The following is a 13,850-nucleotide window of genomic DNA, read 5'->3' on the forward strand; positions in this document are numbered from 1 at the left end:
AAAATTTAATTAAAAAATATATAAAAAAAGAAAAAGAGCTGTGGGATATTCATACTTAGACACTTTGGCCGTATACTCATCCACCCCCTAATATAGATGTTACACTCGATGTTACACTTTATTCTATGTATTTTTAATATATTTAAACAAAAGTATCTACAGCCCATCTTGGTTTTCCTAGCTCAACAATGGAAATGAATAATAAATAATTCTATGAAATAAGATTCTAGTAAATATTGAAATCCCAGAATTAAAAGAATGCTAAAGAAAAGTATAAAGACCATCAGTAGAGGAATATAACATCAGAAAGACTTATCAACAACCTATGTTATGCAGAAGAAACCACCATGGTTTTTGAAAATGAAGAAAACTTTTAAACACTTATTTAAGAAAATCTGAGTGTAGCTTTCAGTATGGATCGCACATCATCATAAAGAAAGCAAAAATCTTCACTCCTAGACCAACAAGCACCATATGATAAGTGAAGAAAAGGCTGAAGTTGTCAATTATACCATTTAATTTGGAACCACAACCAATACTTAGAGAGATAGCAGTAACAAAACCAAAAATCACATTTTATAGAGAAAATCTGCTGTCAAGGACCTATTTAAAGTGCTAAAAAGCAAGAAATGTCCTTTTAAAGACTATAGTATATTTGAACAAGCCATGGCATTTTCAATTCCTTCATGTGCTTTTGAAAGTTGGACAAGGAATAAGGAAGTTTGAAGAATTTCTATGAATTGTGATGTTAGGGAAAAGTATTAAATATATCATACTGTCACATTAAATGACAAATCTGTGCTGGACAAAGTTTAGTAAGAGTGTTCTTTATAGGCAAGGAATGTGAGACTTGTCTCACCTTAAGCATACGATGAGGAAAGCCTAGTCTTTAGAAGGAGACATCATGCTTACAAATGTGAGAAAGTTCCTGATGTACAAGGATTTCAATACATCACCTGCAAGTGGCTTAACAATTGTGCTGATTGTGATGATGGTACAGGACTGGACAAAAAAGAGTTGTATATAGAGTTGCTAAGAGTTAAATTTGACTCAAAAGCAAAGAACAACATGGAAAAATTTTAATTTAGGCAGTGAATAAAAATAAAGACTATATTTAATTATTGTTTTGTGCATTCAAGTCAGAACCAAATCATAGCTGATTCTGCAGAGGGTTTTCAGAGGCAATAAACTGCATGAGAGGAGATTGCTCATCTTTTTCTCATAGAACGGATGGAGGATTCAAACTGTATGCCTAAGAGTTGTCAGTGTAAATTCTTGCTCTCAGATAGCTAATATAGAAAGTTTATTTAATACTATTTAAAGCCTATTTTTTTGAAAAATTTAATAACTCAAACATAGAAAAATCACTTGGTATTGTGTTGTTGTGTGCTGTCCAGAAAGAACCAACCCATAGCTGACCCTCCAGTGAGTTTTCAGAGGCTGTAAATTGCATGAGAGGAGATTGCACCTTCTTATCTGAGGAGCAGCTGGTGGATTTGAACCGTGTGCTTTTGGATAGCAGTATAGTTTTTCATTTTTTCTTCCAACTAAACTTTCCGAGCTCCCCATTTGGACAATAAGGTAATTTTATTCTTAAGAAAAAAGAGGAACTCAACCCACAACCATCCAGTCAATTTTGATTCACTGCAACCCTCCAGCTGTATTTCCAAAGCTGTAAATCCCAATGGGTAGAGATTTTCCATCTTTCTCCTTTGGAGCACCTGGACATCTGACTGCTGGACAGGAACTGCCTTTTGGTTAGACGTACAACTAACCATAGATTACAGACCAACCATGCTACCAGAACTCCTCTTTTTATAACTGAGAGCCCCCATTTCTAATGCAAAATACTGGGTTTCATAGATTAGTTTAAGTAGAACAAAAGTAGTCTAATGATTTTTGTCTTCAAGTTTATTTAGCTTCTAGGGAATATCTTCTTCCTCACCACTCCATGTACTCGCCTCTGAAAGTGGAGATACAGAGACTAAAACTATTGTTGAAACTATGCAACTGTACTATATAACATAAATATTTTTAACATGTTGTTGTTGTTATGTGCCATTAAGTCGCTTACGACTCATAGCAACCCTGTGTGCAACAGCCCTAAACCCTGCTCTATCCTGTGCCTATCGCACTGCCTCTGACACACCCATCCCGATTACCCCAGTCACTGAATCAGTCCACCTCATAGAGGGCCTACTCCTCCTGTGCTGTCCCTCCACCCTCCCAAGCATGATGTCCCTCTCCAAGGACCTGTCCCTCCTTACAACATGTCCAATGTATGTCAGACAAAGCCCCAGCTTCCTTGCCTATGAAAACCCTATTTTTAACATATTCTTTAAAAAATTACAGAATCTAAATATTTTTCAAACACAATTTAATCCCTTTTTTATACCTTTAAGGTAGAGGGTTGGCAAAGAAGAGGAAGACACTTAGCCAGATGGACTGATACAGTGATATTTGCAATAGGCTTGAGTGTGGCATATGCTAGGACAGGGTTCAGATCTTTTGTTCATAAAGTTGCTATGGATCATACTCAACTCCATGTTACCTAACAACAACAATATTCAAGCACAAAATAAGTACATCATTACAGAAAAAGTTTAAAACCATCAAATCTTTCCCTTTGTCTTCAAAAATTTTGTAATTTATTCTGGAAGTCGAATTTCAACACAGGTATAAAGCAAAATTTGCCTAATTTTTCTTCTATATCTCTGAAGGGAGTACTATGGGAGATGGCGGGGGGGAAGTTTTAATTTCAAAAAGTATGTTCATAATAATCATTCAATAAATCCTTCTTGAAGTAAGTTGAAATAAAAATTACATGTGCTAATAAGTATGATAGACTTCTACACTGGCAATTTTTTATTGTTATTTTATACTGGCTTAAATACAAAATTTGTGTACAATGTGTTTCACAGTTTCCTTCATTCTTATTGTGTTAAAAACAATCATTCTCACACATGGTATTTTATAAAATTAATCACCAGTGAACTGTGATCACCATTAGTCGATTTTTAGGTCTTTGTTGCATCTTCCCCAAAAACTGAATTTAAACTATCAGTACATTTTAGTTTGTAATCAAGCTAGAAAGCTTTTATATGCCATATTCCTAAGCATCAATAAAGAAATAGGATTTTTTACATTCTAGAAATAGTACATTTATTAAATGACATTTAATTGGAAAATAGAGAACTGAGGGAAGCTGGATAGTACAAATTGTTCTTGTAACTACGTAATTAGTATATTTGAAAGCTTCTTACTGACAATTTTTATTTTAAAGTCAATTATTGTATCAATGATTTTGATATTCTTTTAATTTTATATGTGTTAGTCTTCTTTTGTAAAATCATGAGTCTTCAATTTTAATGACTATACTTATCAAAATGCTAAAATAATAGTTACATTTCAATTCAAAATTGCTTAATACAGTGTGCCAGTATAAAAATCATCACGCTATCAGATTGTTAACTTAAATGTATTACAACAAAGAAAACACACAAAAGAGGAAAACAAAACACAAAAGCAATAACTGTAAATTATTATCTAATTTGGGAGAGACTGAAGAGCATTATGCTGAGTGAACTAACTCAGTCCCACAAGGATAAATATTGTATAAAACCATTATTCTAGAATGAATATAAGGATGCAGAAGAGTGGGGGAGGATGGAAGCAGAGGGATCTGGATGTGCAGCAGGAGAGGGGAGATTAATCATTGGGTTGTATAATTTGATGGATGGGAGGTGAGGGAAATTGAAAGAATTTGTTCTAATTTGTATTAGAATTTTGTAAATAAATGAGTAGGGTAAAAAAAATAAAATGAACTAGCAGGAGTGACATCTACTTTCTAAAAAAACAAAACAAAACCACCAAAAAACAACACAATGCTTTATCAAAGTGTTTTGGCTTTATGGATAAAAGTTCAGGTTTTTTATTTAGCACTCAGTTTCCCCTAATTCATATTCATAATAAATATTCCCAGACCTTAACTCTGAGTTTTCTTATGTTGCTGTTGTTATGAGCCATCGAGTTGCCTGTGACTCATAACAACGGTCTTTACAAAAGCTCTAAACCCTGCTCTATCCTGTGCCAGTCTCACTGTCTCTGAAACACCTGCCCCAATTACCCCAGTCACTGGATCAATCCATCTCATCAAGGGTCTTGCTCCCCTGTACTGTCCCTATACCCTCCCAAGCATGACGTCCTTCCCTTGGACTGGTCCCTCCTTGCAACCTGTCCAGAGTATGTCAGATGAAACTTCAGAATCCTTACCTCCAAAAAGCAGCCTAGTTTCAGCCTCTCCAGGACAAACCTGTTTGTTCTCTGAGCAGTCCATGGTGCATTCAATACTCTTCTCCAGCACTACAGCTCAAAGGCATGAATTCTCCTTCTGTCATCCCTTGTCATTGTCCAGATCTCTGATGGATAGCAAATGATTGTAAAAGTATTTCTTAACAACTTATATTCTCTGTCACTCACCTCAAGTAGAGATAATAATATCTCTACATGTCAAAACCCCCACTCCTCCTTCTATCTCTTTTCTCTTACTTTTGTGAAAACTACCACTCTTTAAGTACCAATAAGGAAATATTGTTTAAATAGTCATGAGGTATGTAGTACTCTTCTCAATAAATAGACATCCAGGGCAAATAATTTAAGAAACTGGACTATCCAAAGAAGAGTATCAGAATTGGAAGAAGACTCATCAACAACTTGAATGATGCAGATTACACAGCCTTGCTGTAGAGAGTTAAGAAGACTTAAAATGCTGCAGACGATCAAAGACTACAGCCTTCAATATGAATTAAATCACATTATAAAAAATTCAAACTCAATACACCATAATCCTTAACATGGAATCAATAAGTAGCATCTTGATATATGCAGAAGAGATGGAAGTAGTCAATAATTTAATAATTAGACTCAAAATCAATCCCCATAGTAACAGCTGTCAAGAAATAAAAAATATGTTGGTTAAATCTACTATCAAAAACCACTCAAAAGTGCTAACCAGCAGGGATGTCAGGCTTAAGAATAGGGTGTGCCTCAGCCAAGCCATGATCTTTTTGATTACTTTCTTTGCATCTGAACATTAGACATGAATGAGGATGACAGAAGAAAATTTGATGCTTTTAAATTGTGGTGTTGGAGAGAAATAGTATATATCCTGTTGACTGCCAAAAGAACAAGCAAGTTTGTTTTCAGGGAAATGTATTCTAGATGCTCCATAAAAGGCAAAGATAGTGATACTTAATATTACATACATTGGACATGTTATTATGAGGGGTCAGTCCTTGGTGAAAGACATTACTCTGGCAAAAAGTGGAAGGTCAGCGAAAGAGAGGAAAGGAAGACCTTCAACAAAATATATTGACATAGTAATTGTAACAATGGGCTCAGGCATATTAGAGATCATGAAGATAGTACAGGATAGAGCAAGGTTCTTATCGTTCAGAGGTTGTAGTGAGTCATAGTTTAATCAATGGCACCTAGTGACAACCAACCTCTCTGAAATAACACACTTATGGAAACATTTTCTTTGAAGTAAAATTCAAGCAATCCATCCCAAAAATAGAAACAGAAGAAATTTAAAACAAAAATAATTAACATAAAATCAGTATTCTGAAAATTTATAAATTCTTAGAAATCAGTATAAAAATATTATGTTCTGTGTGAATTTTCTTGAGGTAGACACTTAGGGAAGAATTAATGAAGTATATTTGAGAGATCCCAGGAAATACTATAGAGGGTGTGTTATCAAGCTGTTAATTACTAGGAAACAACTGGACCTTAATCTCTTCATGGAAATAAGAAATAAATATAAAACACTTTAAATAGAGTCACCAAACAAATACAAAGAACGAGAAAGGTAAGTGCTTATACACTCATGCTAGTCACTAGTTAAAAGCTTAATTCTCTCTACTTCTGGTCCATTGTGGGCATGACAGAGCAAGCTCCAGAAGCTGAGTAAAGACCCCAGGTCAAGAGGCCAGCGGTCAACAATCGATCCAGTGAATAAGAGCCTCTGAAAACCTACTGGAGGTTCAGCTACAAATTGGTTCTGACTACAGCAATAAGATTTAAGAGTTTCCAGAATCTGCAAAAATATCCCTGAATGATTTTTTTTCTCAATTTTTTAATACCACTTTTAGCCTTAGGAAGGAGACTCTGGTGATGTAGTCTGTAGAGAGTTGCACAGCTGACCCAAAGAATCCATCTCTTTGGCAGCTCAAATTCACCAGTGGCTCTGCTCGAAAAATATCATCAGTCTCCTTCTGTGAAATGTGTAGCCTTGAAAACACAATGGAAGTCAGCTATGATTTTTCTCCAACACAATAACAATGAGCTTTTAGTTTTTCCCATGAGGACTCTGTAGCATTATTATAATTGTGTTCTTTTTGATGTTTAATAATGTGATTTGGGTCGATTTGAACCCTAATGTACAGATATGTCAAGTTATTAGTTATGTGGATGGCCCTTTTCAGATTGGGTGGGTAAGTTATCACTGCAAATGCAGATAAAATTTAAGTTTGGTGAAATCGTTGATAGATATTCTTGCCTGACTCTATAAATGAATTTCCGTCTCTTCCTATTCTTTCTCTTGAGAAAGAATGGTCATTTTAGGATTATAAAGCATAGAATAAAACTCAGAATTTCCATAAAACATGTCTCAGCTGGTATGCATAGTGTTAGGGCAGCAGTTAGAAATGATGCATCTCCTCTGGCATTGACATAAATCTCAGCCCCTGGGAACTGTGGAGGTGGGTGAATGCCATTTATTTTAATAACGGGCAAAATTTTCAAGCTGTAACAACATGCTCAATAAATTCTCCCATTACTGTGATACCAAAGGAGAGTTGAAAAATGTATTACACTTCTATTTTTTCTCCTTAGAGATTTATATTTTTGTTCTGTTTCTATAGCAACATCAATGTAGTGATTCAACCTTTAACTCCTTTTTAGGCTCCCTGATGGTTTCACACAGCTTTTAAACCTGACCCAACTCTACCTGAATGACGCCTTTCTGGAATTTCTTCCAGCCAATTTTGGAAGGTAAGAAAAGAAATATTAAAGATAAATTTTTATTTCATCATTGGTAAACACTTTACCTATACATTTAAAACTTTAAAAGTGAGAATTGTGATTAAAGACAGACGTCATTATTAAATGACACCCAACTAATTGATGAAATTTTTTGCAACATAATAAGGTAAAATTAAATGCCTATGTATATTTCTCTAATCTCTGGAAACTATGAATTTAGAGAAATGATGATATTTGTACAAAGGTTCAGCTCTTTTTTTCATAGGGTCACTATTAGTCGTGATTGACTTGATGGCAGTCAACAACAACAATTGCTCTAATAACCACATGAATTTTAGGTTGGTTGAAGCATTAAATATAAAACCACAAAAGTGGAAAAATAATGTTAAAACTAACTCAGTACAATAAAGATACCACCTTAATATAGAACAACCATCATATAAGTATTAAAAGCACAGAAGCAGCATTGTTCAAATTGTTTGCAAATCATGAAACCAAAAAATACAATAGAGTTGGACATATCTTTAAATTCTTAAATCATCAAAATAACTGATGTCAAAATTCTAAATTAATTGGCATTTCACCAATCATTTTAAGTAAATTAATGTAGTTTTTCTGGTACTGATCACAAAACCACAAAATAAGCTTTTGAACTATCCAAACAGAAAATATTTTTTACCTTAAGATATAGTTGTACTATTTGGAATTTTTTGTCATTTTTATTTAAGTAATCTTAAAGGGGGAGAAAATGACAGATTTAGGCACACAGAAGACAATATCAGAACCAAAACTATTTGGAGATAGAATATTGTTTTATTTAAGTAATGTGTCAAAATATGCTTTACTTTATTATTCTTTTAATACAGAAATGTTGAGATTAGGTTGTGGGTTTTTTGTAAACTTGCAGCTGGACAATTTTGCAAAAATACTTTTACAGACTCTTTGAAGCCCTTAGACTCTGTTCTCTTAAAAGAAAAAAAAAAGTCAAAAAATGTCATCAAACTAGTACAAGTATTGAAGAATTTTAAAACTTCTAAAATATTTCATAAACTATCAGGAAAACACACACAAAGCAATTGAATCCTTTTTTTCCACACAGAGGTTAAAATTATCCAACTTAATTAAAACTGAAAGTCTTTAAGAGGCAAAACAAAAAGGAAAGACAAAGATAACTAGATGAAGACTTAAAAATACAAGTAATATAGGAGATTATGGGTGAGGTAGTACAAATAACAATATATGACCAACACACACATAACAGTACTGCAGTCCCAAATGCAGGCAGTTCAAATCCACAAAGGCTCCACGGAAGAAAGATAAGCAATCTTCTCACTTGCAATTTACTGCTTCTGAAAACTGCTGGAGGGTCAGCTATGGCTCAGTTCTGACTCAACAGCACATAATAACAACAACAACATTAAGAATTTGCCTTATCAAATTAATATTTGTTCTGAAATTGTTTAAACCATCTCAAGAATAGGCTTGCAACTTTAAACACTAATGGTTAAAATCCAGGAAGAGTTGGGGGATGACATCAAGGATACCATTCAAGATTTTCTGTCATCCTCATTTACTGTCTCACTTTCAGATGCATAGATTAATTAATAAAACCAAGGGACAGTGAATCAGGATGACAGAAGAAGAATCTATGCTTTTACATTATAGTGTTGGCAAAGAGTAGTAAATACTCGATGAAATGCCAAAAGGACAAAACAAATAAGTCTTAAAGAAATGGCATCAGGGTGTCCTTAGAACAACAATGGTGAAACATCATCTCACATACTTTGGGCATGTTGTTTAGAAAGGTCCAGTCCTTAGAAAAAGATGTGCTTGGCAAGGTGGATGTCAGCGAGAGAAAGGAAAAACCTAAATAAGATGGACTGCTAATGACACAGTGACTCTATCAACGGGCTCAAGTATGTAAGAGAATGGCCAGGATGGCAGAGAATAGGGTAAAGTTCAGGTCCTTTGTTCATAGGGTTGCTGTGAGTCTTGGTCCATTTGATGACACTGAACAGCAGGAAGCACATTAGGATACTATGAATTGAAATCCACTCAACAGCAACTAATAAGAAGTATATTTTAAAGCTCAGTGAGTGGTAGAAATAGTTAAGAGGTCTAGGTTAAGTGTGCTTTTATAACTGGAGGCTAGTGGTTTAGAAGACAGAGACACCTCAAAGATAGATCTGGCTATCAGTTTCTGAAAGGTCACAATGCTTGAGAACTGAATGAAGCAGTTCTACACTGCACACACTGGGGGTGATGGAGGGAGAGGGGAATGCCCTAAGCCACAATTAATTGTACCACACTAGTAACATGTATGAATTGTGATAAATTAGTCCCCGATTGCAAATTTTCACAAGTGTTAAAAATATACATATATATATACACACACACACACACACATATATATATATATATACCTAATCACAGATGTTGCTAAAGCAATAGGAATGGAATATCTTTCGTCTTACAATTTTCCTAACTCTAGCAATGTTTGTAGTAAAGATGGAACCATGGGTTTGAAAATGCATATCCATTTCAGAAGTGTAAGGGGAAACTTAAAGTCTATGTAGTATGATGAAATATAGTACTTCTTCCATTTTGTAATTATAATTATACCTATTATTTATTACATTTGATTATGTATCAAGTATTATGCTTGATGTCTATAATCTACCATTTAGAATAGGTGCTGGTTCTACAGAAGACCAAAGTTATACATGTGTTCAGGTATTTTGGTCATAGAGTCGCTATGAGTTGTCTATGATTCAACAGCACTTAACAGCAACGTCATAAATATTGACCAAAGTTAATGACATTCTTCTAAGTGGTATAACACTGCTCTGTGCATTACTGTACAGAAGTAACTTGTGGTTGCTATGATGCTAAACACTGTGACACTGATGTGCCAAAAGCGATAAGGTTACTCATGGTGGACAGTGTTTGGTGGAGCTTCCCAATTAAAACAAGCTTGGAAGCAGAAGTGGCATCTACTTCCAAAATAGCTTGCCTCTGGAAACTCTATGAACATTGAGAAACACCTAGTGATACAAGTATTCAGGTCTTTCATTCATAGGGTCGCTATGAGTTGTCTATGACTAGATGGCACTTAACAACAACAACTGATGTTATACATATTCTACATTATTTAATGTTCAAACTCTTATAAATCTGGTACAGTTGTCATAAACTTATTATAATTCAAAGAAACTATCAAGTCAATTCTGAGTCATAGTGATTCTATAGTTGTTGTTGTTGTTATGTGCTATCAAGTCAACTACGAATCACAGATCCAATGAACAATGTCTCTGAGCCTTGCACTATCTTGAGGTAACCTCACCTTTTCCAACACACTTAATCTCATTGCCACAGTCACTGTGTCAATCCATCTCATCCACAAGTAGGTTGATTTTCCCAGTTTCACAAAAATGGTAGTAAAATCTGCATACAACTCAGGTCTGATTGCAAGTCCCAAATTTCGTATTGCTATGCCATGTTCTTTGCATTACAAGTTCATCACAGTTTCTTGAAGGAAAATATTGCTGTGTTTCACTAAACAGCACATTTAAAATATATATTAAATAAAACAACAGTGATACTATTTCTATAAAATATGTGATATTTAGAAGATTATTGTTGTTGATTGTTGTCAAGTCAAACACGACTCATAGCAACCCTATAAACAAAAGACCTGAAGCCGTTCTGTAACTATCATCATTTCTCAAAGTTCATTGACTTTTCAGAGGCATGTTGTTTAGGAAGTAGATGCTACTCCTGTTCCAACCTGTCTTAAACTCGGAGCACCACCATACACTGTCCTGGAATAAATTATATTCTTTGAAAGCTCTTACTTTTAAGTGATAATTTATCATTGTCCAACATTGATGCAAGCTTGCTCAAATGAATATTTCTTTAAAGTCTGTAATCAAGGGAGCTCTGGTGACCTAGTGGCAGGAAGCTGCATTGCAATACCAGAGGTGCACGGTTCAAATCCACCAGATGCTCTGCTGGAGGAGGGACAGTCTCCTCCTGTACTAGTCAGATCCAATTTGACGGTACACACACACACACACAAAAATAATAAAATAAAAAAATAAATAAAATTTGTAATCATATTAACACTTGTATGTCCATAAACATTTGTTTTCTGATAATAATGTTTCCTAATTCATTCTGCAGACTTGTAAAATTGCGGATATTGGAGTTAAGAGAAAATCACTTGAAAACTCTACCAAAGTAAGTGACTCATATTATTAAAATTTTAAATTATGATTTCTCACTAGTAAAAAGAGTGAATAATTATTTTTATTTTGGCTGTGCTTTGAATTTTATTGACTTAACTTTTTCTGCAAATGTCTTTAGAGGCTAAAGAATATGATGTATTGAAAGAGATATATATTAAATAAGAAGGCATCCTTATAAAACTCTCATTTCAAGCAACAAGGGGAAACGTCCACTTGAAACATAAGAAATTTATATTTTTATTGTTCCTAAAAGATTGACAATGTAAAAAGATTCAATGTAGCAATATATCTTACTCCTTCAAGTTAATCTGCAGGCTATAATATTTTTCAGTTTCTAAATAAAAAGTATGTCCAAAATATTCAGAAATTATTTTTGAGATCCTAACATGGTATGACAAAAGTTATTTTTATGCATGTCTTGAAATCATGCCCTTTTACTGGTATATTAAAATTTGGCTTATATAAAAAGCTCAGGATGTGTTTCAAATAAAAACTATTTCCAAAGCACAATTCAATGTTGATGTAAGTATTGTTTTGTCCTACTTTGACTTGTTCATGTGTAATAATAAAATCTGGCTTTATCTAGAAGTCATTAATTTATAGAAACATAAAAGTTGCTTAAATATGGATACATTTTTACTTAAATTAATATTGGTTGCACATAAATTATAATGCAAATATTAAAAGGATTGTATTACTGTGGTTATCCACAGATGATGTTACAGAAAAATATCTACTACAGTGATTAAATAAATTTGCAGTACTTGAGAGATTTCTTGTGCTGAAAAAAAAATTTAGTTTCATACTTTTAAAATTATTGAGCAACTGATTTTCTTTTGCTGATAAATGTAACAATAAAATGCCAAGTATATTTTATATATCAGTTTACATTTGAGAGTATTGTCAATGCAGTATAAATCTTTCAGTAATGATAGCATTCTTAACTATGTGCATAATACAGAAAATTTTCCTTCATTCCTCCATAAATGGAAGACAAGTAGACATGGGAAAGAGAAAATTTCTCAATAGATTGGTACCCTGCAGATGTTTTTAAAAAACTTTTCTTAGTTTTCACACAGTAATTTATTAACGTTGTGTTTCATTCATATACATTTTGTTTCATAAAATCATTTATATTTTGTTTCATACAATAATTCATATATACTTTATCTCATATAATTATCATTGTTCTACCCTATTATTACACTGTATTTTCAAATTCCTATTAAATCTTTCCCATTCTCTCACCCTCTCCCCAATCCATTCACTGTACTCTTTTATCCTAGTATTATCCCTCCCATTTTTCTACCTACTACCCCTTTTGTTCCTCTTCCTCTTGGACATTTATACATATTTTACTAGTTACTCTTCCATTTTCTTACAATTATGATATTATGCTGTATTTGTCCTTATGTGAATGAGTTAGTTCAGCCAGCATAATAGTTTCTCTAGTCTCTTTCATGTTATACAGTATTTTATAATACAGTATTATACAAAACCACTGCTTCTTAGTGTTGTATATTATTCCATTGTGTGAATGAACCACAATTTCTTAATCTCTTTGTTTGTTGATGAGCATTTAACCTGTATATTTGTGTGTGTGTGTGTGTGTGTGTAGATAGATAGATAGATAGATAGATAGATAGATAGATAGATAGATATCTCTACATATATCTATATATATACTGTTGCTATTTTAAATAATGCTGCTATGAACATAGATGAACATATCTTCATGTGTGTGTTTTAATTTCCTTGAAGTATATTCCTAACAGAGCAATAGTTGGTTCATATGGAATTTCCATGTTTAGTTTTTTGAGAAAACACCAAACTGTCCTCCAGAATGCTTGTACCATTTTACAATCCCAATGGCAATGCAGATAGCCTGCATTTTTTAGTAATGTCTTTCTCTATGCTAATATGATGCATGGACTGAGTTGAAGACAGGTGATTCAGGTTAAATAAATAGATAACATTAACAAGGTTGAAAGATTTATTTGTTCAAGTACAGCAGATACTCTTACAGGTGCAGCTAGTACCAGCATTTCCATTATCAGGGCTTTGATTTGCCACTTTTGAAGTAAAGGGAAAACATAACATGGTGAAAGAACAGTTGTCTCTTCCATCTAATAGGTCGAGAAAAATATTAAGTATGTTAAGAAGAATATTTTCTTTCATATAATGGCTCTGATGTCAAATACAAAATTAAACCCAATAGTCTATATAAAATGTTGTTTATATAGAAATATCTGCATGAGTATTTCATAATAACACTGATTTTACTGATAAATTGTTTTGAGGCTGGAGTATGGTATTAAGTAAATTTAAATAAATAGATTATTATGCGTAAGTTATGTTTAGCATTAAAAAACATTATAAAGATACACAGAAATAACTTATTAAAGTGACAGAAATGACTTCGTAAACTTCTATGAATATAACTTGAACATCTATTATATATCTTTATGTTCTATCATATAAACTGCTATGCACATATAACCTGTATATGTATTGTAGTCTATATTCTAAGAAATATTTTCATAGCTGTATTCAGTATAG

At 33.3% G+C, this 13,850-nt stretch overlaps 1 protein-coding gene across 1 annotated transcript in view; it reads left to right on the top strand.

Moving 5' to 3' along the window:
- The window catches only part of LRRC7 (leucine rich repeat containing 7), a 720,627-nt gene that overhangs the window by 309,077 nt on the left and 397,700 nt on the right, over positions 1-13,850 (top strand). The window contains exons 5-6 of the mRNA XM_006879790.1: positions 6,964-7,053; positions 11,227-11,283. Of these exons, the coding sequence (XP_006879852.1) occupies positions 6,964-7,053; positions 11,227-11,283 (147 nt within the window). The remainder of the gene's footprint in view (positions 1-6,963; positions 7,054-11,226; positions 11,284-13,850) is intronic.

This window comes from Elephantulus edwardii, unplaced genomic scaffold (assembly GCF_000299155.1).
Source record: "Elephantulus edwardii isolate Elephantulus edwardi_28Jun2011 unplaced genomic scaffold, EleEdw1.0 scaffold00005, whole genome shotgun sequence".
In the NCBI taxonomy this organism is placed as follows: domain Eukaryota; kingdom Metazoa; phylum Chordata; class Mammalia; order Macroscelidea; family Macroscelididae; genus Elephantulus; species Elephantulus edwardii.